Here is a 24,975-nt window from a genome sequence, read left to right as displayed (position 1 = left end):
GAAAGATGAAGAATTCATTCGAGAAATGTATGTACTTGCACGCGCATCAAATGACCAAGCTAGAAAACGGCGGCAGAGAGTAGCAAAATTACAAATTCTGTACAGCTCCAATTTAGTGCTGTCTACAAAAGTGACCAAAAGAATTCATAGTTGTTTATACCAAGCAAATTGGTTTAAAAAAAGTTTGTTTCAAATTTGACTTTTGAAACCGTTAGGTTAAGAAGAACGTAATTTGGATTAAAGGTTAAATCCACTAGTGGGTATTTCAATCACCCAAGCTTATGCTGGTTAGTGTTGTCACCTGAATATCTTGCACATATGGCTTATGATTTGACCCAAGGCTTTGTAAGTACCCAAACTTGTGTGAAATAAGCTACCTAATTCACTGATGGCTACAAAAGCAACCAAAGCAATGTTTAGTTGAGTATACAGTAGCAGGCACGTGGGGTTAAAAAAATGATCCAGCATGTGGGTTCAAGAATTGACTATTGAAAATGTTGGGTTAAAAGTAACCCAAATTGGATGAAAATTGAGCCAGTGGTGGTTATAAAATGGACCTCAGAGATGCTGGCTGTTTTTTTTAAATTCCAAATAGATTGAGTTGATAATTTAATCAAATGATTTCATTTCAGATTTTACTCTTAAAAACATGGGGTTTGAAGTAACCAAAACCTGGTGGAACAGCTAACCCAGTGTTGGGTTGAAAAATGAGTAAGAAAGCGCTGTACAAGTACACTAGTAGTTCTACAGTTATTTATACCTTTCTTGTGTAGTTTTAGATCAAATAGTGTAAGTTGTTGCTTATTCGATGTTTTTGTCTTGAGACTCAACCAAACATATAAGATGCAAGTATTTAACAATAAGAACATTTGTCATCTAAAAGAGATCTATTACACAGGACAATTATGATGACTATATGTTAACGCTCAGAATATGCTTCATCCTGCAAGCTTCTAGTACGATTAGCAACAAGCGAGAACTTATTTAGTTGATTGCCTTCTCAGCAATGACCTAAGGTTTTCCCAATTGTATGCAAAAGTTTAGTGTCGTAAACATTTACAATTTTTCCAGGTAACAATCAATTCTATTGTTAGTGTAAGTATAAAATACTGGCACACAAACCTGAGAAATGTCAAACAGATGATAAATGTTGAGTTATTTATTACTAGGCCTACTAGGAGTGCACAAATGTCAGCTAGGGAAGTTTTACCTCACTGCTAACTTAAATTTGTCTTATTAGTGAGGACATGATGACATCCGTAGGGGTACTCTAAACTGACAAATGCAAACTGATTGAAAATCTTTGTGTTGTTATCTGAATAAAAGACAACACCTCATCGACACGCCTAAATGACCTTGAAGGATCACGTCCTAGGCTTGATAATAGATGCAAATAAATCATAATCATCTTTTCCCACAATATGCCTTAAAAAAGTAAAAGAGCCCCTCAGTAAAACATAATGAAATGTAAATGTTTCCCGGAGGAATAGTTACAGTGGGACCTTTGCACCAACACAACCTATAAATCATGTGCGTCAAATATTCCGTCCCTTCTTCCTGTTGGATCCGCACTTGCATATTTGTGAAGTAAATATGAAACTGGTTAGCCGAACCAGCACAAATCGCCACTCGGCCTCCACTATTGAAGCTTTTTAAACAGAAACAGATTCCTTTTTTTACCGGCTGTGCACATGCGACCTGCCATTTTGACAGGTACCCCCCACCCTGGCTCGTAATTTCAACAGCCGTATGTTATGATTTATTTTTTATTGACTAAATGTGCACATGTCAGCAAAAGCGATAAAGCGTGTTTTTAATACTGTAGATCAGTGTCCAAGTTGTGGCTCATTAAGATTAAACTGCTGGGGGTCGTTTTGCTAAAATTGGTTTCATGCAAACAATGTGCCGGGAGTAAAGTACAACCAGACAAAGCGTCTGCTTAAACCACTTTTGATTTGTGGTGTACTCAAAAGCAAAAAAAAAAAATGCGTGGGAGCTGCATTCCTTCTCCATTTCCCTCCCTTTGCATTATTTGCCACAAGAGGGCACTAATTGTGAAAAAAAACTTAGTTCATAATGAAACACTTGTGCTTTCGAGTTGGTTAACCTGATGGATGGAAAATGAAACCATTTGCCCCATTCAAGTCCATGCATTCAATTTATTACTAGAGCATTAAAATAGCGTAGTGTAATGAATTAAAATGGAATTTTTAGTACAATTAAAGTAGAAAAATACACAACTCTAATCTCATTTATACAATAACCAAAGGGAATTTGAATTTCTTAAGGGGAAAACCAGGAAGTCCCTTCATTCAATTCTAGTGAAGGGAGGCAAAGAGTAAAGAACATCAGGCCTTGAAAGGAATCTTGCTTTCGCTTTCCTTTTGTAGTACAATCGTTTGATTCTTTCAGTGTTTGTCACTGACTAAGGCTTCGTTCCTTTCCCCTCCCCGGACGGCGCTCATCAGATGGCTCTTGTAGGTCTTGCTGAGACCTGTCATCCAAAACTTTAGCAGCCTGACGTTGTCCTCCTCCCCGGGCCCTGTTGTGCCGAGCAGAGCCAAAACTTTCTGTGTGTCCTCCCTGCTTCGCCCATCCACTTTGGAGAATTTGAAGAGCACTTTGGCCTTGCTGAAAAAGGGAGCGAGAACACGCAGTTTAGAGACGAGTTACATCAAGACGAGAGTCCAAAGCAACAAAGGTGTGTCTTACTTCATCCATTCCTCCTTTAAACACAGAAGACAGAGAGACACCACATCCACAGACAAGTTCTCATTGGACAGCGCCACTTCCAGTTTGTTGAGTAATGTCGGGCCTGAATGGGAAACATTGCTTCATCAAATCTTTTTTAAGTAGCATTATTAGGGGTAACCTAGATAGTAAATAATATATGTATTGGTATATTGTATTCCTAGGATGGAGTTTATGTGAAGAGAATCTCTTCATTACTTAGTGTTGATTCATTTTAAAGGGTGTTGGTGGAGGTGTTAGCGCACCTTGTTATCACAAAACAGTAACCTCACCTCTGTCCGTGGGCTGTGTGTTGGCACTGCTCACGTTGAACTGATAAAGTGAGCAGATATTGTCTTCTGTCGGTGGGTTTTGACATCCTATGTCAGAGCTGACGTCCACCAGTACTGAAAATTCTACGGGGCCCAAACAGAACCAATACTTATATTACATTTATGACACTGGCAGGCTTTGTTTTTTTGTACTTAGGTCTTCAGATAGGAATTCATGACTTAATTCAATAGCCGGATATTGCAAAGGCAAATCTTAGAGTCATCAACACAGCCCAAAAAAATCATGGATACTTTCTACCCAGTCTAAAAGATATTCTCTGTACAACTGCAGGGCCGACAACATTATAAAGTACTACTCTCACCCCGCCTACCACCTCTTTGATGCTACAGTTCTTTTAAAACAGTGGTTCTCAACTGGTCAGGCTGGTGGATCCAACCATTCTACCTGATTACAAGCTGCCACTTCAATAAAAAAAAAAATCGACTTCTCAAATTTATAGAAAGAAAGGATTGTGCAGTTTAAACCAGAGGAGTATATATTTACCTTTTTTCATAAAACAAAATGACCAGCATAATCTAAATGACTTCAAGTACCGTTTATACTCGAATATAAGCCTACATCGCATCTATGCGATCCCCTAAAACTGTTTTAAAATAGCCACATATTAAAAGAAGTTTTTACACAAAATATTAATAAATTGTGTAACGATACAATAATTACTTAATTTTGTTGATAATAAAGATCAATATAGTGGTAAAAAACCTAGCGAATATAACATTTTATAACCATTTAATGAACCCTCAAGCAGTGCTTCAATGGCAGACACTCGTACAATGATTTCGTATTTCGCAATCATTTCCTTCTTCGACTCAGTCCTTGGTGTCACCCTTTTCCACTTTTCTTTCCCTTCTCACCAACTTTCTTGGAACCCATTAATAAGGGCAGCAAAATGAATTAAAACAAAATCACAGGTTGTCCTTATCAAACACAATTTTGATGGCTGCGGTTGACTGAACAGAAAAAAAGAGATTCAGCGGAACATTATTGCCATCTACTGTGTATTTGACCCTTTTTTTCCTTCTTGGCATTATTTTGCCAGTGCAAAGGCCTAAGACCCACTGAAAATGGTCCAGAGCCACCAGTTGAAAAACACTGCCTTAAAACATAGACTAACAGTAAGAGACAGTTTCTTCCCCAGAACCATTGTTGCCCTGAGCAAGTACACAAGACTGTCAAGGAATATTTAAAAAAATATTTTCATATTTTATTATATTACTTGTATTTCTTATTTTGGGTGTTTTCCTCCTCTGGTGGCTGCTTATTTTTGAACCAATAATGTTAATGCCATTGCACTATTTTCTGATGCACAATGCAACAATTTAGGCCAGTCTACAGTCCACTTTGCTGTAATTATTACCTAAGATTTCTAATATTCTACCTTTTAAATCTTATTTTATTCTTTTCAGTTTTTATTACATATTTATCATGGAGTGCCAATGTGCATTACGTTTTAATAGATGACAATGAAGACTATTCTATTCTTGTGTCTTACCTGAAGAGATAACATGGGCTGGAATGAGCACATCTATACTCAGACCAAGGAAGTTGCACTTGTAGGCCTCTTCGTAGTTAGCACTGTAAGGAACTGAACGCACACATCCCACCGGGAGCAGCGTCTGTTGAAAGAGACAATAATGCTCTGTTTTTGATTGACACTTTACAAGGCAGCTTACACAAGGATATGTCAGCTGTTCTCAAAGCTACTCTTATCTCATGAATATAGTGGGAAAAAAATAATTCCAGCCAAAAGAAAACGCCACAGTCAAATGAATTAGTAAATGTCTACTCATATCACAATGACCCAACTGGACTCACGAAAGGTCATGGAGATACCCGGGAAGTCACATGACTCAGGAAGAACTGGAAGTGGTATTGTCATATGTGACTTTTATTCTAAAAAAAAATCTAATCCCGGTAAAGAAATCTCTCAGGGAAATCACAGGTGCAAACTCATTTTGACTCTAAAATTGCTCGCGCTTTATTAAAAAAAAAAAAAAAATCTGTCAGGAAGCAGATAACAGCTGCACGCTCTGGCTTGCCTCTGGAAAAAGCATGTCAACGACAAGTAGAAGACAAATGCATCAGGGTGTGGAGTGGTGAATCCATAATAGTAATATTATAACCTCAGACGGAAAATAATTGGCTAGATATCTTCAGGGGTAAATGTGAGCGTTATTAAAATGCAATGTCTAACCTCAACATATGTAAATCGATTTCATGTAGGAATCTGAGCAAAGTGAACTACATCAAGCATGTTTTTAATAGTATTACGACACTGTTAAAAGAAAATTTGAAGTTTTGTATAAACGGCGGGGTCATAAAAATTGACAATTTCAGACAGAATTTTAAGCCAAATATAATTTCGGATTCAAATTATTTGTTTTCCACATGGTTAACAAAAAAGCAAATGACAATGTCATTATTTAAAAAAGATTTTCATTTTTTAATCTCATTCTGGTGGTTGCTTTGTTTATGTCATGCCAGCCAGGCAAATGTGATCCTTAATGAAGGCTAATCATGTTTTTTTTGTACTGAGCATGGTATTAATCAACATTGACTTAGGAATTTTCGGGGGTGGTTTACTTAATAGAATTGTCTTTGTTGTCATTGATATCAATGTGGTAAAACATTGCACGCAACAGGATTAGACAAGGCACTCAAGGGTAAACGTGTAATAAAGATTTTGAAGAGAAGGATATGATAAAAGACTGTCAGAATAAATTGGGAAAAATATTTACAACGTAGTGCTTGGACTGGCACTATAATAATCGTGTAACTGAAAAAAAAGGTGCATCATAATAGTAGATGAAATATAGTGTAAACACATGAGCAGTTACAATAATTCTTTGAGTAGGTCGCAAGATTTCGATTTTCACCGTATTGCGTGCTTGTTTAGCGTAGTGATGGCCCTGTGAAAAAAAACGGTCTCTGAGCATGTTCGTTCTTGTTTTAGGCAATCTGTAACGCCTACCAGAGGGCAACAGGTAAAATAATCTGTGGCAGGGGTAAGAAAGTCTTTTATGTTGATGTATGACATATGCTGGCTCTGCTGCGGTATCGCTGGCTGCCAATGTCCTCCGGACTGGGCGCAAGGCCGCTAATGATCTTTTCGTCTGTTTTGATTACTAGCTGTAGGTTTATGTATGTTTGTACTTAGTTTGAACCTCTGCTTAGAACCTTGACAACAGTTTGGGTTAATTCGGCTGCCGCCTTTTACTTTCACCATTCCTTTGGGACCAAAAGATTGCGGTAACTTCCAGATAAATGATTAGATCCACGACTTCCTTTGCTTGTAGTGATTAGTAAAATCTTTTCTGAACATTCACACTCAGCTACCTTGAGTACTGTGAAAGCAGAATGGATGAGCCTGGGGTCAGCGCCTCTCCATATGACCTGATTCCCCATGAGAACATGCCACGCTACCTGCCGGAATTCTGCAGCCCCAAGGACCTGCACGCACAACACCAGACAATGACTCACAAAAGTCTCATGGCTAGAAGTCATGCGGCGGTGCTAAAAAACATAGATCTACTTTTTTCTGGCCTGTCTTTACCTGCCTCAAATGCCTCAGTGACCTAAACCTTGGACCGGACAACTCATCGTCATGACCTATTTCGCCCTCTAATTGGTGCCCCCGTGGCTTGGAAATGCCTCCTTCTGCTCCTTCCCAGCAGCTCATCTCCTCCTCTTGTTCTTTGGGATTCAGATAAAATTGAGGTTGTGAATTTGTTATTACACTGGAGGGGAAATCCAACACTAACTCACAGTTTCTGGACAGTGTTATAGCAAGCAGTTGAATAACTACAAAAACACGTACATGGGTCACAGTAATTGTATAACAGTCTGTCAAAATAACTTTCATTGAAAATATTTTTTTTTTTTTTCATGTTGTTAAATATTTTTTGCATGGCTTAAGTAGCTTTGTTTGGTTCATCTCCATCTACTAAGGTTAAAATTATTGAACACTATTATACATGGGTTCATTTCATTCATGAGGTAGTTAATCTTAATGAGACCATTAAAAGGTTGAGCTCATGGCAACCGGCAAGTGAGTTTTTTATTCTACAATTGCTGAATGGGCTTTTTAGGGAGGAAAAACACAAACAGACGCTCCCCTACTTATGAACATTCGAGTTACGAAAAATGGTATAAGCGAACATTTTTTTCAGGATGTTGAAAAATATCCGCCGGACATTAGGTATTGTGTGCACCTTTATCCGAGTGGAGGACAGTGCTGTAGTGCTTCTTTCTGCTGCGTGGCACTGTGAGAGGTCACCCAGCATCCACCCCGAAAACGAAATCCGGCTTCTACTTCCTGGTTTGTGTGTATATACACTGCACTGTTTCTCTAGCACGCTAAGAACTTTGATGTTTTTATTGTTTAATATCTCGTGCATCCATTCAATATGGTTGGTGTAAAGCTTAAAGAAGAGGCGAGCCGTTTCTTTTGAAATGAAAGTGGAGTAAGAAAGCTTGATGCTAGTGAGAGAATTGTTGGATCGCTATTTTTTTTGTCCACTTTTTACCACAAAAGAAGTTGCCTAACTCTTCCAAAAGTAAGTTAACTTTATTTATCATTATAGTCGAGTTTGTTTTTTACGCCTTTAATCACAAGGAGTCTCAAAGGGCTGCACAGACCACAGAATGTCAACGCCTAATGTGTAGCTTTGTTTTTCAGTACTATCATTCATTCAGCCTGCTTTGTAACGTTATAGAGCATATTATTTTATCAAACGTTTATTTTTCAGTTTCAAAACAATACAGTTTTATTAAACAAGCCTTAAACATACATCCCATACAAAATATAGCACTGAAGCAACGTACGAACAAATTCAACTTACAAAAGATCGTCCGGAACATATCTCGTAAGTAGGGGAGCGTCTGTACAGTAATAGTCAGATGCACCTAGGGTAGATCTCAATGATTAGGAATAGATGCACTATCATTTACTTGCTTGTCTACTGAACAGTAGACCCTTGGGATGTGTCATGAATCTGTTGTGAAGTGGGAATCGCAAAGTGAAATTGCTATATAGCGGGGAATGGAAACCTACAGTAATGCCCAATAGATAGCTTTGCTTTAATTCAATTTTTTTTAAGTTCCAATTGTTAATTAGTTATGGACTTCCAACTATGTGAGAATATTGATCCGTGTGCCTTTTAAACGATATAATCCCAAGCCCGTTTCCATGGATATCATGTTTCTGCTGCTCCCTTATTAAAGTACAAAAAATACAGTTGCGTCCTTGAAGTGAGATACCTAAATTAATGAAGAGAAAGACGTTGTAGTTCAGCCAATAGCATATCAGCATTTTCATATTGCAATGGCCCAAACCTATAGTAAACCAGGATATTATATGATGTCGACCAATAGCAGATATGCATTTAAAAAACGTTACTCTACATATACATGAACGCTGCAAAGATGGAATTTTAATCTTTTGGCACTCAAAATTATTTGTTGTTGTCATATAGTAAAGAAATTGCCACAAATGAAGGTACAAAAAGCATCTTATTCCACACCATCAAGTGAAATTTTGTAAAGCCGTATCCCGGGTGTACTGCATTTGGAAAAAAAAGATTATTCAACACACTGATTCTTTAACCAAAGATACCTGTCTGTCTCTCAATGAGCACTAGTGTGTCTTCAGTTGGGGCTCCTTCCAGGAGCTTTTCTGTCAAACGACTACCACAGGCCTTTAGAAGCCTGCAAAGGAGGAAAACCACAAGTTTCCCGATTAATCACAACTCGGTCACGGCATGACGACACTTGTGACATGACTCGTCTATTAAAAATGTTGTTTTGTCTGCTTAACAATGCACAAATTATGGTCACTGAATATGGACTTTCTGGAAGTGTTTGTGGTCATCTTTTTACAAGAGCTCATTTCCATTAAGTGTTTTTGGAAGTGGAATATTCAGTCGTAACTTCATTTGACTACGAGTCAGCACTTTGAACATTGTTTGGAATAAAGACAAAACTAAAAACTACAATTAAAAGAACATTTCGTTTGCAACGCAACACTTTCCTGAACTAGGAAAATAAGGAGAGTGTTTCCCCAACAAAAAATACCTAGAGCTAAAATACTGTGTATTGTATATTTTACAGAGTTCATGTTGTTTTAAAAATATTAATTGTAACTATAATTAAGTTATATTTTTTATTGTAAAATTAAATTTCCATGCTAACTTAAATGTTTGTATATTATTTTCTGTTCAAATAATAACTCTTACATCTGCTTTATCCCATAAGGTCTTTTTAAACACATCTTTAGCTCAATGATGTAATCTTTTTAGATGTATTTGAATTCAGCCTGATTTTATGAACCTCCACACCTATTTTTATCCATTACTGATATATTTTCACAGTATTATTCCGTTTTGGGACAACTATTCTAATTGGTTGCAAAACAGTGAAGGAAATTACTCTGGCCCTGGGAGAATAAATCGAACTCTTACTTGTTACTAGTTAGAATTAAAAACGATCGCAAAAAGATTTAAGACATCCAGCAATAATTACTCCGGAATTACTGAATAGATTAACAAAGTATGCAACACATAAAAACATGAATGTACATATACTGGAAAGCTTAAAGCCAAGGAAAAAAAACTCTTGACTTAAGAAAATAGACTCTTGCAAGTAAATAAATGAATGTAATAAATATTGTAATTGGATAATAACACAACTGTGCTTGTGTTTATGTTCAGGTTGCTGTATATGTGCACAGCTGACTGACCAGCTAAAGGAGGAGTGCAGGCTCGCCCAAAGATTCGGATGCTGCGTGAGAGATGTTAGAGAGCGGGCTGCGTTGCCGCTCCTCTGGTGTGGAAACACTGCAGGCGAGAACACGCTGTTCATCCTCACTGCCCGCTGGGGACAAATGCCTTGCTCATTTTCAAACACCTAACGAAACAAGTCAGAGAAGTAACAGGTGAGCATTTGATTCGAATTACACAACTGTGATCAAAATACAGACAAACCCAGGATACGGCATCCCCGCCTTACAACATTTTCAGGCCATTTTTATGGAATTTTCCCCACTATATGACATTATCAACAAATTATTTTGCGTGGCCCAGAATTCAAACTGTGCAGTGTTCATGCATACATGCGTAGGCCGAATTGCGTTTCTAAAACACCTGTTTGCAATCAGTTCACGTCACATAACATGCCGGTCTCCTATCGGTTTGCTATTGGCAGAACTACCTCCTACAATGCCTTTCCCTCCACTCAGTTCAGGATTTTGGGATGCTAAAGGGAGAAGAAAAAACATAACGATAGAAACTAAACTTGCGATTATCAAGAAATGTGATGAGGACATACAACTCGCTAACCTTTGATTTGGCTGTAATATTAAAAATGAGGACGCAATTAAAGCTAGTAAATCTTGTAAGGGCAAGACAATCCTAGCAAGTTTAAGTTTCCAAATCCTTTTATTTTTTAATCTACTGTCGACATCTACTCTTCCTGCATACACCCGCTACTCCACTGTATCGCGTCATGAAAATGCCGATGTGTTATTGGCTGTACCATCTCCCACAATGCTTTTCTCCTCATTCAGTTCAGAATCTTCTGTGCTTCATAAATACTATGTAAGTCGGGGATACAATCGTGTATTTTTGTGCATTGTTTATTCGCTATGGGTCCCAATGATTGCAATAATGATAAAGGAATAAGAAAATCATCATAACCACAAGATTAAAGCTTGCAACTATCAAGAAATGCAAAGGAGGTACACAAATTGCTACCTCGGCAATGTTGCATGGACATAACCAATCAAGGATGGGGACCTTTGATAAAAAAGGGAGATAACTAGTAACCAACACTTCTAAGGGCATGCATCCTCGCAAGTCACGTCACACCAAATGTATATAAAATGCCATTTTTCCTTAACATGAATAATTATATATGATGTTATTTAATTACATGCATGTATATTACACATAAGTAGTACCTGCTTTGTACTATTTTGTTGTCTTAATGCTTATTTTTGAGGTGACAGGGTTTCTGAGCTAACTTAAGTTACTATCTCCCGCTATATGGCAATTTCACTTTTGCAATCTCCACCTCAAAACGTCGCATCCCGGGGGTCTCGTCTATAATCCAAATATTATAATTCATTAACAGGTGTGTGAAAATCTAGAGTTAGCAATTGGGATAACCTTTAAGGCTGTGCTTTGCAGACTTTGTATGGTCAGTCGAAGGTGGCGTAACAGAAAAGGCCAGGAATTAATGAGGTAGATTCGGTCCATGGCCACCATGATGATGCTGTACCATCGCTGGAACCCTCTGGCGAGGCTATCCTTGATGAAGAACGTGTGTGAGAACACAAAACCGTGTTGCTCGTCCCCAAAGAAAATGGGCCCTTCACGCCCGGGGCACACCTTGGAAGAAAAACGCATAAGGACACATGAGTAGGTCAAAGTTGGATATGGTGCATGAAATGTGTGACTCACACACACACATAAGTCGACATACGTCACCAGTTACCTCGCAGCTGAGACTGCGTACGCAAGCCTGGCGCACAATGCTGAAGAGCTGTGCTTCTCTGGGATGCTGGTGGCTTACAAAGCGAATGCCCGTCTCGTCGTCAATGCTCATGAAACCCGGGTGGGATGTAGGAAGGGAGCGACACCCCTGTGAAAAACAGAAGAGGGAACATCTTACACAGTAGATCACGGGTTACAGCGACACAGCCTTATTATGTTTTCACTTTCTGGCAGGGGTCTCAAACTTGACGATAGTTTGAAGCCACCACCTTAATAGGAAAGTTTAATGTAAGTGCTGACAACACTGGTTTGTTTTCATTAAAATATGAATATCATAGAGTTTGTCATTGAAACAAAACACAGTATAATGCACAAAGGAAATTAATAAGTAGCATCCTAAAGTAGAAGATAATGAAAGATAAGACCAAATACCAAATTTGTAATATATTTCCGGTATTCATTCCTAAATCTTATTTTGGGTAGATTTTTTTAAAATAGTATTTCAGAACAGTAGAATGTTTTTATCAGCTTTTATTGTTGAAAACCCCGTTTGACCCAGACCCTAGCTCTAGGGCCCCCTAAGTAAATTGAGTGTGAGACCCCTGCTTTATGTGTGGGAGATTTTGTTGGCCCCTCTTTATGGCCGTTTCCCCACTATACAGCATCAACAAAAAATTATTTGGTGTGCCTCAAAACAATGAAAAGAAATTCAAGCAGCAATGTCTTTAAGGGCAGCATCCTTGTACATGGAAGTTTTAAAGTCAGATTCAATTTCAATCTGACGTTTCCTTTTCCTCTGCATCCACCAGCTAACTTCACCATACTAGCTCAAATGTATTTTTTTCCCCTGACATATACATTTATTTATATTGTAATGTAATCATACACAAATATATTACACACAAGTGGTACTTACTATATGGTTGGTTGGATCCCTCAACCCCTACGATCATAGGGGCACCATTTCGTGTGGTGTGTCTTGGGCAATACAGCCTGGTGGCGCCCAATGTTTTGATTAGCAGTACCGGGTTTGGGACCACATTGGCTAATTGCCTTATGAAATGAAATGAACTGCATTTATATAGCGCTTTTCAAGTCAATGACTTCCCAAAGCGCTTCACATTGTGCTTCACATTTCCCAATAGCGGCTGTGATCCGTGCAGCCATGTAAGGCGCTAACCTGCTTATTGGGGGTATTGGGGGTTCAGTGTCTTACCCAAGGACACTTCGACATGTAACACGGACAAGCCGGGATTCGAACTGGGATCCCTTGATCCTAAGACGATCGCTCTACCTCCTGAGCTACTGCCGCCACCCTTAGATTTCTATCCCCTGCCATAGGACAATTTCACTGTACTAGCCACACTTCAGAACAGATTAAAGTCATATCCCGGGGTCTACTGTAGGTTAGAGCTCTCATCTTGTCATGATTTTTTTTGGGCGCGGTAGTTAGCGCGTGTGCGGCACAGTTCTGAGGTCATGGGTTCAAATCCAGCTACAAACCTTCCTGTATGGAGTTTGCATGTTCTCCCCATGCTTGCGTGAGTTTCCTCCGGGCACTCCGGTTTCCTCCCACTTTCAAAAACATGCATGTCAGGTTAATTGGCCAGTCCAAATTGTCCCTAGGTGTGAATGATCAAGCGAATTGTCTGTCCCTGTGTGCCCTACGACTGGCTGGCAACCAGTTCAGGGTGTCCCCTGCCCACTGCCCGAAGATGGCTGGGATGGGCTCCATCACCCCCGCGACCCTATTGAGGATAAGCGGTACAGATAATGGATGGATACTTCTAGACATTCTGGAGGGGCTTTCAACAGCAACAGATTCCAAACTACAACATCCAATGCTAGTAAGAAGCAATGATAGTATTTATTTTAAAAGCAATTATGTGTTGTATAAAGGAACATAACGTCTTGATTTCACCTCGCACATCTCTCCCCTCTGCGTGGCCGAGCTGTTGGCCTTCATGGTGAGCCCTTCACCGTCCCGGTCAACGTCTCGGTCCCCGGGCACTGGAACGCCTGCCTGAGAGGAGGGGGACGGAGGGTGTAACGCCTCGGTGCAGAACAGCGTCCTCGGTCCATGGAGCTCACAGAAATGGCAGAGTGCCACCAGTGCGTTCATCTGAAATGAAGTTAGAGAATTAACATTTTATTTCAGTATTAGAATTAGAGCGAGTTTTGCCCCGACGATCCCGATGGTTAAGGGATCCGTGATTAGAATTGGTTTATGACAGGGCTGTTACTCACCTTCCTTCGATGTAGGGAAGTTGACACAGTTGGCTACTTTATAAAACTACATACCTATAGCAAGACAATTTGAATAACTATCCGGCATTTGGGGTAAATGTAATTCATAGATGTCTTAGTGCCTGTTGCACTCACTGCCTCTTTTGTATCTACCTCTGGATTGTTTTGCTAGCTTAGCATGACGTCAGGTGGATGACGCCTAGTCACGCGCTCGATATCTCGAGACACACCGCAGTTCTATTTTATTTATTCTTTTGCGCGTTTCAATTCCTACACAGTCGTCTGTTGATTACAAATACAGAGTACTTGAAATATCATTTGTCTTTAAAGCATGTCCACGACGCTCATTTTTAGTAGAAACGCTACCCAAAATGAGAACTCAGTTTCCCACAATCCCTTTCGCCAAGACAATATTGGTGTCAAGGGTGAATTGAGGCTGAACAGTTTTTGAAAAGGTTCGTAGATGCAAAAAGATGAATTATTGTATTTTTGTATTTGATAGATTCCAACCCAATTTCAATGACGCTATTTTTAGTCTGACTTGTTCACTATTGACTAGTCTTTTTTACGGCACTTTCACGTTAGCCACAATTAGCTGTTTTTTCCGTGTTTGTCTGTGCTTCAGGTTAAAAAAAACAGGTTTTGACGTCGACGTAGCACTTCACCAAGTTTTATTTTGTATTTAGACAGCATGGCGTCTAAATGTACAGAGGCGTCTCTGGGGACAAATAATGCCGCGGAAGTGAGCAGAAATGAAGATCCAACAGGCTCAAAAGCTGTCAAAACAGGTAAAATTAATAAAGGTGTTCTCATGACCTATTTAAGAAGTACTGTACAAGATTGGCGTCTAACTAAAAACCTATGGTGAAAACGATTTCAGTGGGGAAAAACGAAATATTAAATGTTTCAGGGCATAAAATAATTTCTTGAGAGAAGGAGTAGAAAAAAAATCTTATTAAATGGTTACTTCAGATCGTTACAAATCTGTACTCAGTCTACTAGAGGACAGTAACACAGTGTTTTGTCTTTATTTACTACAATATTTATTTTGCTTTCCTGATGCTTTTCCTTATGGCTGTAAATTAATTTACAGATATTGAAGGCCATTTTTTGTTCAATGTGTTATTAAACAAAGGCTGTATTTTTTAATGACTGTCTATGGAGGACACCGTGTATTCATTTATTAAATTGATCACAACCACCCTTTTACTTCGCTTTGAAAGGGAAAAAATACTTCAGACATTAGTTTCTCAGTTTAGAGATAACTTGATGATGTACCATAGGCTATGTCTGTTGAACTTTTTGCCTTGAGTGATTCAAGTTGCGGGTCATGTTGTTTACATTTTTTCTCTGGAAATTGTGTTTCAGGATGTCTGCACATTCTACTGTAAATTTTTACTGGTGGTCCTGTCCGATTACCGATAATTGACACTTCTTGAACCAGACATGTTACACACACCTCTCTGAAATAAAACATAGACAATAGTTAGTCTGGAATTTGAGCGATAAAAATGACAAATGAGAGGATTACATCTTTGTGGGTGTTGTCTTCTGATAAACGCAGAAGTCGATTGCCTAAAAGAATGTGAATAATGGCTATATAAAATGTATGGATATTGTTAAACAGTCTGGGAACATTTTTTCGGCTGTCCTGCTTTTGTATCGCAGGGCTCTCAGCCAAGGTTGTATGTTTAGCTTTCTCTTGATGTTAGAACAATGTTTATTTAGTATGTTTTCATTTTTTCCAGGTTAGAGAGAATCAATATAAAAGAGACATACATACTGTACATACATACATATTGACCTCTGTGTTTACTCTTCTTTACTGCTCTGACAGAGGAGAAAATAGTGGACGTGTGCCCGTTCTTCCTGGAGGGAAAGTGTCACTTTGGTGTCAGATGTCGTCTGTCTCACAAGTCAACCCAGATGATCTGTGAAGTAACCAGCAGCTCAGTGTAAGTTTCTTATTGTAAAGCATCATTCAAGTGTCGATTGGGGTGGTTTTATTAGTTTCACATTGTTTTGTGAGATATTCGGTAAAATATTTGGACGTTATTTATACTTGCATATGTGGGATGTATTTGAAATAAACATTTTTCACACATGTTTATATTTGTTGAAACTAAAAAGATTTAGTAACCTTTATCAAATGTTTTTTTAACAATTCACAGATTCAACTTCGCATTTATGGTTTGTTCCATGTCTTTAACTTTGGAGTTCTATGTTTTTTTAGACGGAAAGTTTGTTTTAAATTGCGTCTAAATTACAATTTATCTCTTTGATAGTGACCCAGCAATAGCTATGGCAGATGTGATTCTTCCTGCTCAGCAGACAGAAAATAACGAAGAAATACTAAAGAAGAAGAAAGCCAACAGTAATAAAACCAAGTTTAAAGAAGAAGAAGAAACAGGTGATTTCTATTTTTAAGTTTCCTGCAAAGATTCCAAAATGTTTTTTCTTCATTCAACATAAACAGCATGTTGGCCACACTGTTTTCTACTCAGACGTCAACAAAAAGCCCCGCATGCGGACAGCAGAGGATGTCATCTCTCGCATTCTCTGGGACTCATCTGTAGATGCGGCCCAATTTGTAGTGGGCTATGTGGACCGTTTTCTGGGCGTGCTCGAGCGCCCCTTCTGTGATTTCAACTGGGACACCAACCCGTGTGACTGTGACTATGCCACTGAGCTCGCCCTCCCCAGACACAGGATCCAGTACTTCACCTACCAAGGGAATCGGGTCTGGGACCGCCACAGCAGGACCGATAGGGTCTTTGGATCCACAGGTCAATCTCTCACCCCCCCCTTTGGAGGGAGTGAGGACGTAAAAGGTAGGCAATGACCCAATATTGCTACACGTATAGAGAGTCAACAAGCTTGTCTTTTACTATAATTATTCTGAGTAAAGAAACGCCTTCTGACGACCAAGAGCACCAAGCAAGAGTAGCTTCGGATAACACAGAAACAGCGAGAGGGCATTCATCTGCTGTCGTTAACCAGAGAATGGATTGTACTCATGCTGAGAACACACATCTGGAGGACGACAGGCACAACGAGATGAACGCTCGCACCTCTGAGTCAGCACAAGCCGGTCAGGCGTTGCAATGCGTGGTGGAGGAGGCTTCAAATAGGTCTGTTTTTCATCCTCTCTGAAAATAGATGACAAATCCCAGCCGGCTTCCTTATCCACAGCCCACATTCTCGTGTAATACATTTTTACTTTTGTGTATCATGTTCAAAATTTTTCTCATTTGACTGCACTCCTTTAAAACAACTTAACAGTCCAGTTTGAGTTGTGTACCATGAGAATTGAACAGATCCTTTAAGAAATGTATAAGAACAAATGCATGAATAAGCCACATGACCAATCAAATATATGTTGCTTCTTCATTTAACTTTTGACATTTAATAAAGCATTATTTAATCGATGTCATACACCCAAATCAACAAACTAGCGGGATTGTTTGCTCCAAAAGTCTGCTACATTGCTGCATCCTGTCTGTTTCCATGTATGTCTATATACTGTATCCATCCACATATAGTGTATTGGTATACACTATATATGGATGGATACAGCTAAGGTATTTTGGCCGTGGGGCAGAAAATATAATGGAAACGTCCTGCAGAAATCAACTAATACACAAGAGATTTGTTTAGCTTGCAGGCTGAAGTATGCGTTTATCATTCATCTCTACCCACAGTGCTTTGCGGCATAAAAATAATACAGACGTTTATGGAACAGATAAACTTCGAAAATCGGGGGAATACTGTATTAAATTCTTGTGTGGAAGCCACATTTATAAGCACAGCCTCCACAAGCACACCACAAGAGGTCAAGTTTGGTGTTATGCAATGAGCTCCTCGCTCTTTTTTGTGAAGTCTTGCATGTCCAGAAAGGAATTCTTCACTTATGTTGTTCCTTTTTATTTTTTTATTTTTAGTGCGGCGTTGTCCCCAGTTCAAGGAAACGATGTAATACATGGAGACACAAATGGATTCGAAGAAAGTTTTGAAGGCCAGGGTGGAATGGTTGGTTAAATACTCTTCACCTTTTGTATATTTGTTTGGCTTGCTCAATTATAAAGGTGTTGAATTTAATGCTGGGTGTGTTAGCCACGAGAAAGGAATGCTACATTATACAGTTGTCCTTCAGGAAATACAACTAATGGAGTGCCACCACACGATGTACTGTACGTGGTGACATTCATCCACCTCTAAAAGAAGTTAGATAACTCAAAATGGGTCGAAAATTGACTGATTTATCCCATCCAACTTTCCGGGTTGTTTTGGACAAATTTATGATTTTAGGGGTTGTTCTACATCAGGCCACAAACCCGATGTCTGTGGATACCAGGTAGCCCCCTTAGATAACCTGAGCAGCCTGCGGACTGGCTCTGAAAATAGCTCACTAGTTGTGGGCCATTGCGATTTTCTTGCCAGTTAGATTTCCAATTGGCATCTTTGACATGCTCAGAGTTATTGAATCCATGATAAATTCTTCTTAAGTCTTTTTAAACTCAGCCTTTGATATATAGTATACAGTGGGGCAAATAAGTATTTAGTCAACCACTCATTTTGTAAGTTCTCCCGCTTGAAAATATTAGAGAGGCCTGTAATTGTCAACATGGGTAAACCGCAACCATGAGAGACAGAATGTGGAGAGAAAAAACAGAAATTCACATTACCGTAAATTCCGGACTATAGAGCGCACGTGATTATAAGCCGCACCCACCACTTTTTGAGTGATTTGACACGTTTGTACTTACACAAGCCGCACCCATGTATAATTTGAAAAATATTTTCTTTTCAAAATCCAATAATGTGATTTTCTTTTTTTTCCACATTCTGTGTCTCAGGGTTGAGGGATACGTATGTTGACAATTACAGGCCTTTCACTTTTTTTAAGGAGTATTTGCACAATTGGCGGCTGACGAAATACTTATTTGTCTCACTGTATAAGTATATTATTTAGTGCGCTTAAACAAGAAATATGTTTTCGTGGTTTCTTGAGCCCATTTTTACATCTTATAATTACAACCTGTTAACAACATAATAATAATAATAATAATAATAATAATTTCCTTTGTATTGTAATACCATGGTAACAACATATTAATAACTTGACAAGTTTTTTTTTTTTAGAAATACATGTCAGAATGGTAGCCCTTCACGCTAGTCAGTTACAAAAAGTATACCTCCGCTTCAAAAAGGTTGTTGACCCCTCTTTTGCCCCAAATTTCTTAGTTGTTGGGATTTGTTTTGTTCAATACAATCAGTCGATCTATCCACTTTTAAACCTTTTTTGTTATTTTCGATCCAATTAATTTGTTGTGGCTGGTTTTACTTTTGAGGCAACATATTGGTCACAGTTGAGAAGTTCTAAGTTTACTTGCAGCATCCTAATGAGTTTCCAATACTGTGTGAAAGGATTTCCTGTCATACAAGTTAAAACTCAATTCTTCTTTATTTTCATATGCCAGAATCTCTCAGCGCCTCTTGAGCAAAGAGAGAAATGCCCCGGTGGTCGTCCCCCTAAAAAGAAACCTACCCACTTTATCACGTTCAGGGCCAACACTCCAGCTATCCTCGCCTCTTTCCAACAGCTCCGGGAAGAGATCTGCACTCTCCTCCCATCTTCCGCACCTCACTGGCAAGGATCGGCCACATTGCACGTCACCCTGTGCCTCCTGGTGCTGCAGAGTCCAGCCCAAGTAGAGGATGCTGTAGAGATCCTGAAGCGCTTTGCCTACTTTGACCGCAATCCCCCGGTGGCTGTTAACTTCCCCGTCAAGCTAAAGCATTTCAATGGGAGGGTCTTGTACCTGAGCCCCCACCCTCAGATTCAGCTGCAGCAGCTCAATGCTGGCCTTCAGGAAGCCTACAGAAGCGAGGGCTTGCTTCACAGGAACTCGTACAACCCACGCTACCATCTCACGTTGGCTAAGGTTACGGACGACGAGGGGGAGCGCATCTTCAACGATGTGGGCGACCTCAAGGTTGGAAAAGGTTTAAACTTTGGCCGTTTGCCTGTGAATTCCTTGCACCTTTGTGTTGTCGGCTCTGGGACCGCGGACGGTTTTTATGAGACTTTATGCACAGTAACTTTGCGATAATTGATAGTTCATGTGGGATTATTCTGACTCCTGATAACTCTACATCTAGGCTTCACAATAAGATCTAATACCGAAGCTGTAGCTAAATGTTTGTTTTTAAAGATCAGTAAAGAGACAGTGTGTTATAATTAGTGCTTCCTATTGGTACAAAAACTTTTATCCAGTAAAAAAAAAAACACATTGATTTGAATACTAGGCAAAAATTCATGGACAATCATACCAATGTTATTTTTTATTTAAAAATAAAATTTTAACCTATGATTTTACTTTCTTTTACACCATGTAATCCCCACTCAGATCTGCGCCATGTTTGTCCGGTATTCTGCTGCCTCACTGTGCCGTGTATCATTGGCCCTCGCTCGTACCAAACAACACAGTGCCATCTAGTGGGCAAATAATACACATTGGGGCATTAATATCAGTTTAATTGAGGTCATAATTATATAATAACTTTATAGAGTTGAGTTAGGCTGCATCGTTTTATTTTAGGGCAACAATATATTAAAATCAGTTTACTGCACTACTGCAGTGGTTCTCAAATAGTGGGGCTTCGTCAAGCGGGGCGCGTGTGCATTTGACCTTGGAAATTTTTTTTTGTTTTCTAACTTTTCAAAGAATAAAGTACAATTGCATCTCCACTACACTAAGGCGAAGTAACGCTCTCATCGGCAGTGTTTTGTTAAGATTTAATCTCTTTGTACATACTGCACAAAGTATAAGCGTTGAAAATAAAGTGTAGATACAAAGTGGAGCCAGACCCTCAAGTAACCTCGTGAAAAAATAATTAACCCGGATGAGGACAGACATCTTGGATGGGTGCAAGAGGATTTCTTCTTCTGAAGGGGTGCATAACAGAAAATAATTGGGAAACACTGAATTTCTGCAACTAAGTAACATAACCTTATTTATGTGTATAAGTATGTTACTAGTTTGTGTACCACTGGGTCCACAAATTCGAATGTCAATGATAACTGTCAAAATGATTATTATGAGTCGTTACTTTTAAATTATTAAGTGAGTCTAATGAAGGGTGTGAATGTGCTAGGCTGCAGGACAAGCTACAGTTTTTCAAACGCACTTATGCAAGGGTGACTAAGGTAAAAAAATGCTTATTGTGTTAAATGATTTACCTCAAACAAAATGTAAATGTTGCTCCTGGTACAACGCTGCTCGCATGGTCACGCTTGTTATGATCTGTTGGTGGACGAAGATGCTGGGAAGCAGGAAACGAGACTGGGGAGCTCTAAAATTATGTTTATATAGCAATGACAGATATTTAGGCTAGGGATAACAGTCAGGTGTGGGTAGAATGAATCCAGGTGTGTACACTTCCACCACTAACCTGAATGGCGACCTCTTGGGGAAGGCGGATTGTGACTAGCTGATACAGTAAATGCATACAATCAATGCTCATTGATGGATGTTCACCAATATAGTGGGTTGAAAAAAATTGAAAGCATTTTTGTTAAGAATAAAACTAAATTGGAAACAAATATGCATTATGCGAGTCTATGGGTACTGATGCGCAAGTACCGATGATTTTTTTTTTATTCCCTCCAATAAACCAGTTGCCCATCACTGAACATAGCATTAGGTACTACTAAATTCAATATCTGGGATATTCAGCCTTTTTTGGAGGTTTACTTATGTCATATTTATAATAAAGGACTTATTATGTTAAGATGATAATAAGCTTTCTTCATGTCCATTCTGTTTTAAAGAAATACTTCATAGTGTAATGTCCAATCAACACACTGTATTGACACATAATAAGCACCTGCTATAAATGTTTATGTGCAGCCCATAAATTGTTTATGAGGCGATGAGATTGCATTTACTTAACATCAGTGACTTAACTAACGTGTTTATAGCGTACAGCTTCATGATTCCAGGGTTTATGCAATGTTTCCACTGAGGAATATTCCACGAGTGCAATTTAAAAAAAAAAATGAAATCTAATTATTGTCAATGTCTTAAATTATTACATGGCGACTTGTCACATTTAGTGTGACGGATGGCCTGGATTGTCTTGAGCTTGAACAGCATTTCTTGCATTTGTAACGCAACATTTTCCGTCTTTGCCCCCTTTCTCCTGGAGACGCACACACTTGGGCTCTATACATAGACTTCATGTGAGTCAGTGGGCATGCTCCATGGCTCGCTACTGTTTGCTCCCTCTTTCGCACGATCTCCCAACCCCCTACTCTCTTTTCAGTGACACAGAAAAACCAGCGCGCCCCCTCCTTTGCTCATTTTTGTTTTTTTGTTTTCCCTTTACCCAGCCCGCTCCTCAATATTCCCACCTCATCACTTCACCCGCGAGGTCACGTGTTCTCCTTCTTGTCACTCCTGTGCTGCCTCCCCTGCCAAACTGCTTTCATTGTTCACTCCATCGCCTCTCAGCATCACTCCCTAGGATTCTCACACTCCCCTCTCCTCAACCCCTACCGACCATGCTCCTCCCGGTTTTTTCCACATCACACCCCTCCCATGCATTCACCAGAGTGCTTAGCTGCCACTTACACTCATTTAATGTACATTTCTTGAGTACATTAGCTCTCCTTCTTGGCCAGGATAGCAGTGCTTTGCATTTGTGTGAGGGGATTGCTAAAATTGTCCTGCGCTGTTCCTGCTGTAATCTGGTCAAGGTTCATTCCAATGTTTCGGATGGAGATTGGTCAATTGATATGGGGCCGGGGGAATGAATGTAAAGCAGCCCCCCCCCCCCCCCCCCCAAACCACACCAACCTGACCCCATACCGTTAAATCCCCGTTAACAGATTAATTATCATCGGGTGTTATTGTACTGGGATTTATTATACGGAGGGCAACAATGAAACAATAAAGAGTCTCTGAGGGGTGTCTCCTCAATCTTAATCCCTATTTTCCCCCTCGCTCCTGCTCTCTCTCTCTCCTCCTCACTTGATCCCCCGCTCGCTCGCCCTCACTGAGAGCTCTCCCATCCATCAACACGAGCGGCTCTCCACTGTCACCCGACAAGCATACAATTATCGGCCGTTTAATATTTCAACAGTGAATTACTCGTTCTTCCTCTCCGCACACTCCGTCTTCCATTCCGTCTGCCACATTTTGACTTATTTTTTGGCATGTCCCCGAGCTTTTTTTTTTTTCTTAATCTCAGCAGGATGTTTTTGCAAGAGCATCAGGCGTTGATTGCTGGCAATATACTTTGAGTGTGTAAATATTTCAAGAGGGGCGGTAAGAAGTGGCAGAACACGAAAGGGGAGCTTTTCAACACATCCGTCAGAGGTAAGAAAATAATCAATCTTGCCGTCGCTCTTTTTGTTGGGTGGCTTTTCATGTATGCTATGAATTGGAAATCTGTTGTAAGATTGAGCATTCACTATCATGCATATCCTGCACCTGTCACTTTGAATTCATCGCTCCTTTTATCCCTGGAATGAGATGCAGTAAATGCTGCATTCATGCTCATGCTTTCATTGCGTGCACTCTTTTTTTTGGGTGGGAGGTGGTGACAATTTTTTGTGTCAACTTGCCGTGTCGTACATTGCACTGATTTGCACTGATTTACTGACTACACTCACTTACCTTCGGTCAGATGCACTCACTTTTAGAGAAGAGCGTGCGCTGTCAGGAGTGGACGTAATCACGCCGATGAACGTCGACTCAAATGGATGTGGAGGTATTCAGATGCCAAAGCGGCTTTGCGTACCAGAAGAAGCGCGGAAACACAAGATGTTAATGAATTTCCCCCCAGCTGACGACATGTGTCATAAGCTTTTAATGCCCCCCCGTAAATGCCGGCTGTTAGGGGTTGTTGTTGAGCGCACTTTTTTTTTTTTTTTCAGTCAACGCAAATTTGTAGTCGAGTGTTTGGATAATAATACGGGGGGAAAAAATCATCGGGAGCACAGCTCATTTTTTAAAAATCCGTCCCCCTTGTTGCATTCCCCTGTCCTCATTAGCTACCTCACAAAATGCCCCCTACAAGACGCCATTAGGGCTCTCCGAATGTCCAATTGTGGATTTGTGCTTTCACATTTCTTTAGGCCGGCACTATCTGTCAGTGAGAGAGCTCCAAATTGCATTTATTCACCTTCACTTATGCAATAGGAAAGATAACAAGCTGACAGGGGACCTTGCGTCAAATTGATACAGTTTGTGTGTGACAAGGGTAAACCCGCCTCTTCTATCTCAACCTTATTGAATTGGCCTAATAATTTTCCCAGATGCAGAAAACATGATTTTTGTTTGAGTTATTCACCTGCCCTATCTGTGTACAATCTTGCTAGTGGTCATCATCACCAGAAATGCTTATTCAGGCATTTTCATCTAGTCTTTTCTTTGGTTATTCACCCATTCCTTTAATCCTCAAAACATTTATTTCTCTAGTGTGTGTTACCAGTTACGAAGTGTGTTAGTTTATACGAATGTCATTACCCTTCTGGTCATCAATCAATGCAAAATACATTAAATCGTTTGAGTTTAAGACCTCGTCACTTATGGCCCAATAGACATTTGAATATACAGCCTGGTCTAATTAGTGTCAAAAATTCCATCCTCCTGTTTTCTGTTGTACTTATCTTGTTCTGAGTCAATATCCTTGACTGATGGTCAATGAATCACCACATTTACTTATGCCATATTTCCGACTGAGTGGAAACTCAACCCACGCTGATTTACTCGGTTTGAAGTCCAGCGAGTGAGCCACCACACCATAGGGAACCTAAGTGAACAGCATCTTAGCCGAGGTATTGGGTTGCGAACAGTCCAGGATGTACTGCTCTTTTCACCTGGAAAACCAATGAGTACATTGAAAAAGGGACATCATTTTACAGTTAGGTGGAAGCTGCTGAAGTACCTTACTGAACATCGTCAACACTGCCCTGAAAATCATTGGCTGCTCTCTGCCCTTTCTGGGGAACATTGCTGGCTCACGCTACCACAGCAGAGCTTACACCATTTTTTCATCCTGGCAACCACCTCTTTGACCTCTGGCAGACATTGCAAGTCCCTTGCAAGAAAGACTCAGGGACAGTTTCTTCCCCAGAGCCATCGCC

General features: G+C 39.8%; 3 protein-coding genes across 8 annotated transcripts in view; 2 read left to right on the top strand and 1 right to left on the bottom strand.

The window, feature by feature from the left end:
* Positions 1–2,139: 2,139 nt before the first annotated feature.
* Positions 2,140–14,182, bottom strand: flcn (folliculin). Of its 2 annotated transcripts, none has more exons than XM_088326954.1 (12): positions 13,821–14,182; positions 13,495–13,695; positions 11,563–11,721; positions 11,247–11,468; positions 9,821–9,987; positions 8,699–8,790; positions 6,638–6,777; positions 6,421–6,534; positions 4,577–4,700; positions 3,024–3,146; positions 2,713–2,815; positions 2,140–2,631 (listed from the first exon to the last, which is right to left on the bottom strand). In XM_088326954.1, exons 2-12 carry the CDS (start codon positions 13,693–13,695, stop codon positions 2,409–2,411), a joined length of 1,668 nt encoding a protein of 555 aa, XP_088183080.1. In that variant the 5' UTR covers positions 13,821–14,182; the 3' UTR covers positions 2,140–2,408. The 2 variants fall into 2 exon arrangements, with proteins under 2 accessions (XP_088183080.1, XP_088183081.1); XM_088326955.1 differs by having other exon boundaries at positions 11,575–11,721; positions 13,821–14,180.
* leng9 (leukocyte receptor cluster (LRC) member 9) lies at positions 9,774–20,682 on the top strand. 3 transcript variants are annotated; one of them, XM_088326958.1, is made up of 8 exons: positions 9,774–10,015; positions 14,507–14,608; positions 15,658–15,775; positions 16,106–16,230; positions 16,325–16,651; positions 16,729–16,951; positions 17,762–17,849; positions 19,301–20,682. In XM_088326958.1, exons 2-8 carry the CDS (start codon positions 14,512–14,514, stop codon positions 19,931–19,933), a joined length of 1,611 nt encoding a protein of 536 aa, XP_088183084.1. In that variant the 5' UTR covers positions 9,774–10,015; positions 14,507–14,511; the 3' UTR covers positions 19,934–20,682. The 3 variants fall into 3 exon arrangements, with proteins under 3 accessions (XP_088183084.1, XP_088183083.1, XP_088183082.1); XM_088326957.1 differs by lacking the exon at positions 9,774–10,015 and adding an exon at positions 13,600–13,705; XM_088326956.1 differs by lacking the exon at positions 9,774–10,015 and adding an exon at positions 14,115–14,275.
* Positions 20,683–22,860: 2,178 nt separating this feature from the next.
* The window catches only part of ttyh1 (tweety family member 1), a 51,636-nt gene continuing 49,521 nt past the window's right edge, over positions 22,861–24,975 (top strand). For 2 of the 3 annotated variants that reach the window (XM_088326951.1, XM_088326950.1), the window contains exon 1: positions 22,861–23,203. The gene's annotated coding sequence lies outside the window, so the exon portion shown is untranslated. The remainder of the gene's footprint in view (positions 23,204–24,975) is intronic. The other variant, XM_088326952.1, reaches the window with a different exon arrangement.

Source organism: Urocampus carinirostris, chromosome 2 (assembly GCF_059441175.1).
Source record: "Urocampus carinirostris isolate Australia breed hairy pipefish chromosome 2, RoL_Ucar_1.0, whole genome shotgun sequence".
NCBI classification, from domain to species: Eukaryota; Metazoa; Chordata; class Actinopteri; order Syngnathiformes; family Syngnathidae; genus Urocampus; species Urocampus carinirostris.
This window is presented reverse-complemented; position numbering and strand designations above follow the sequence as displayed.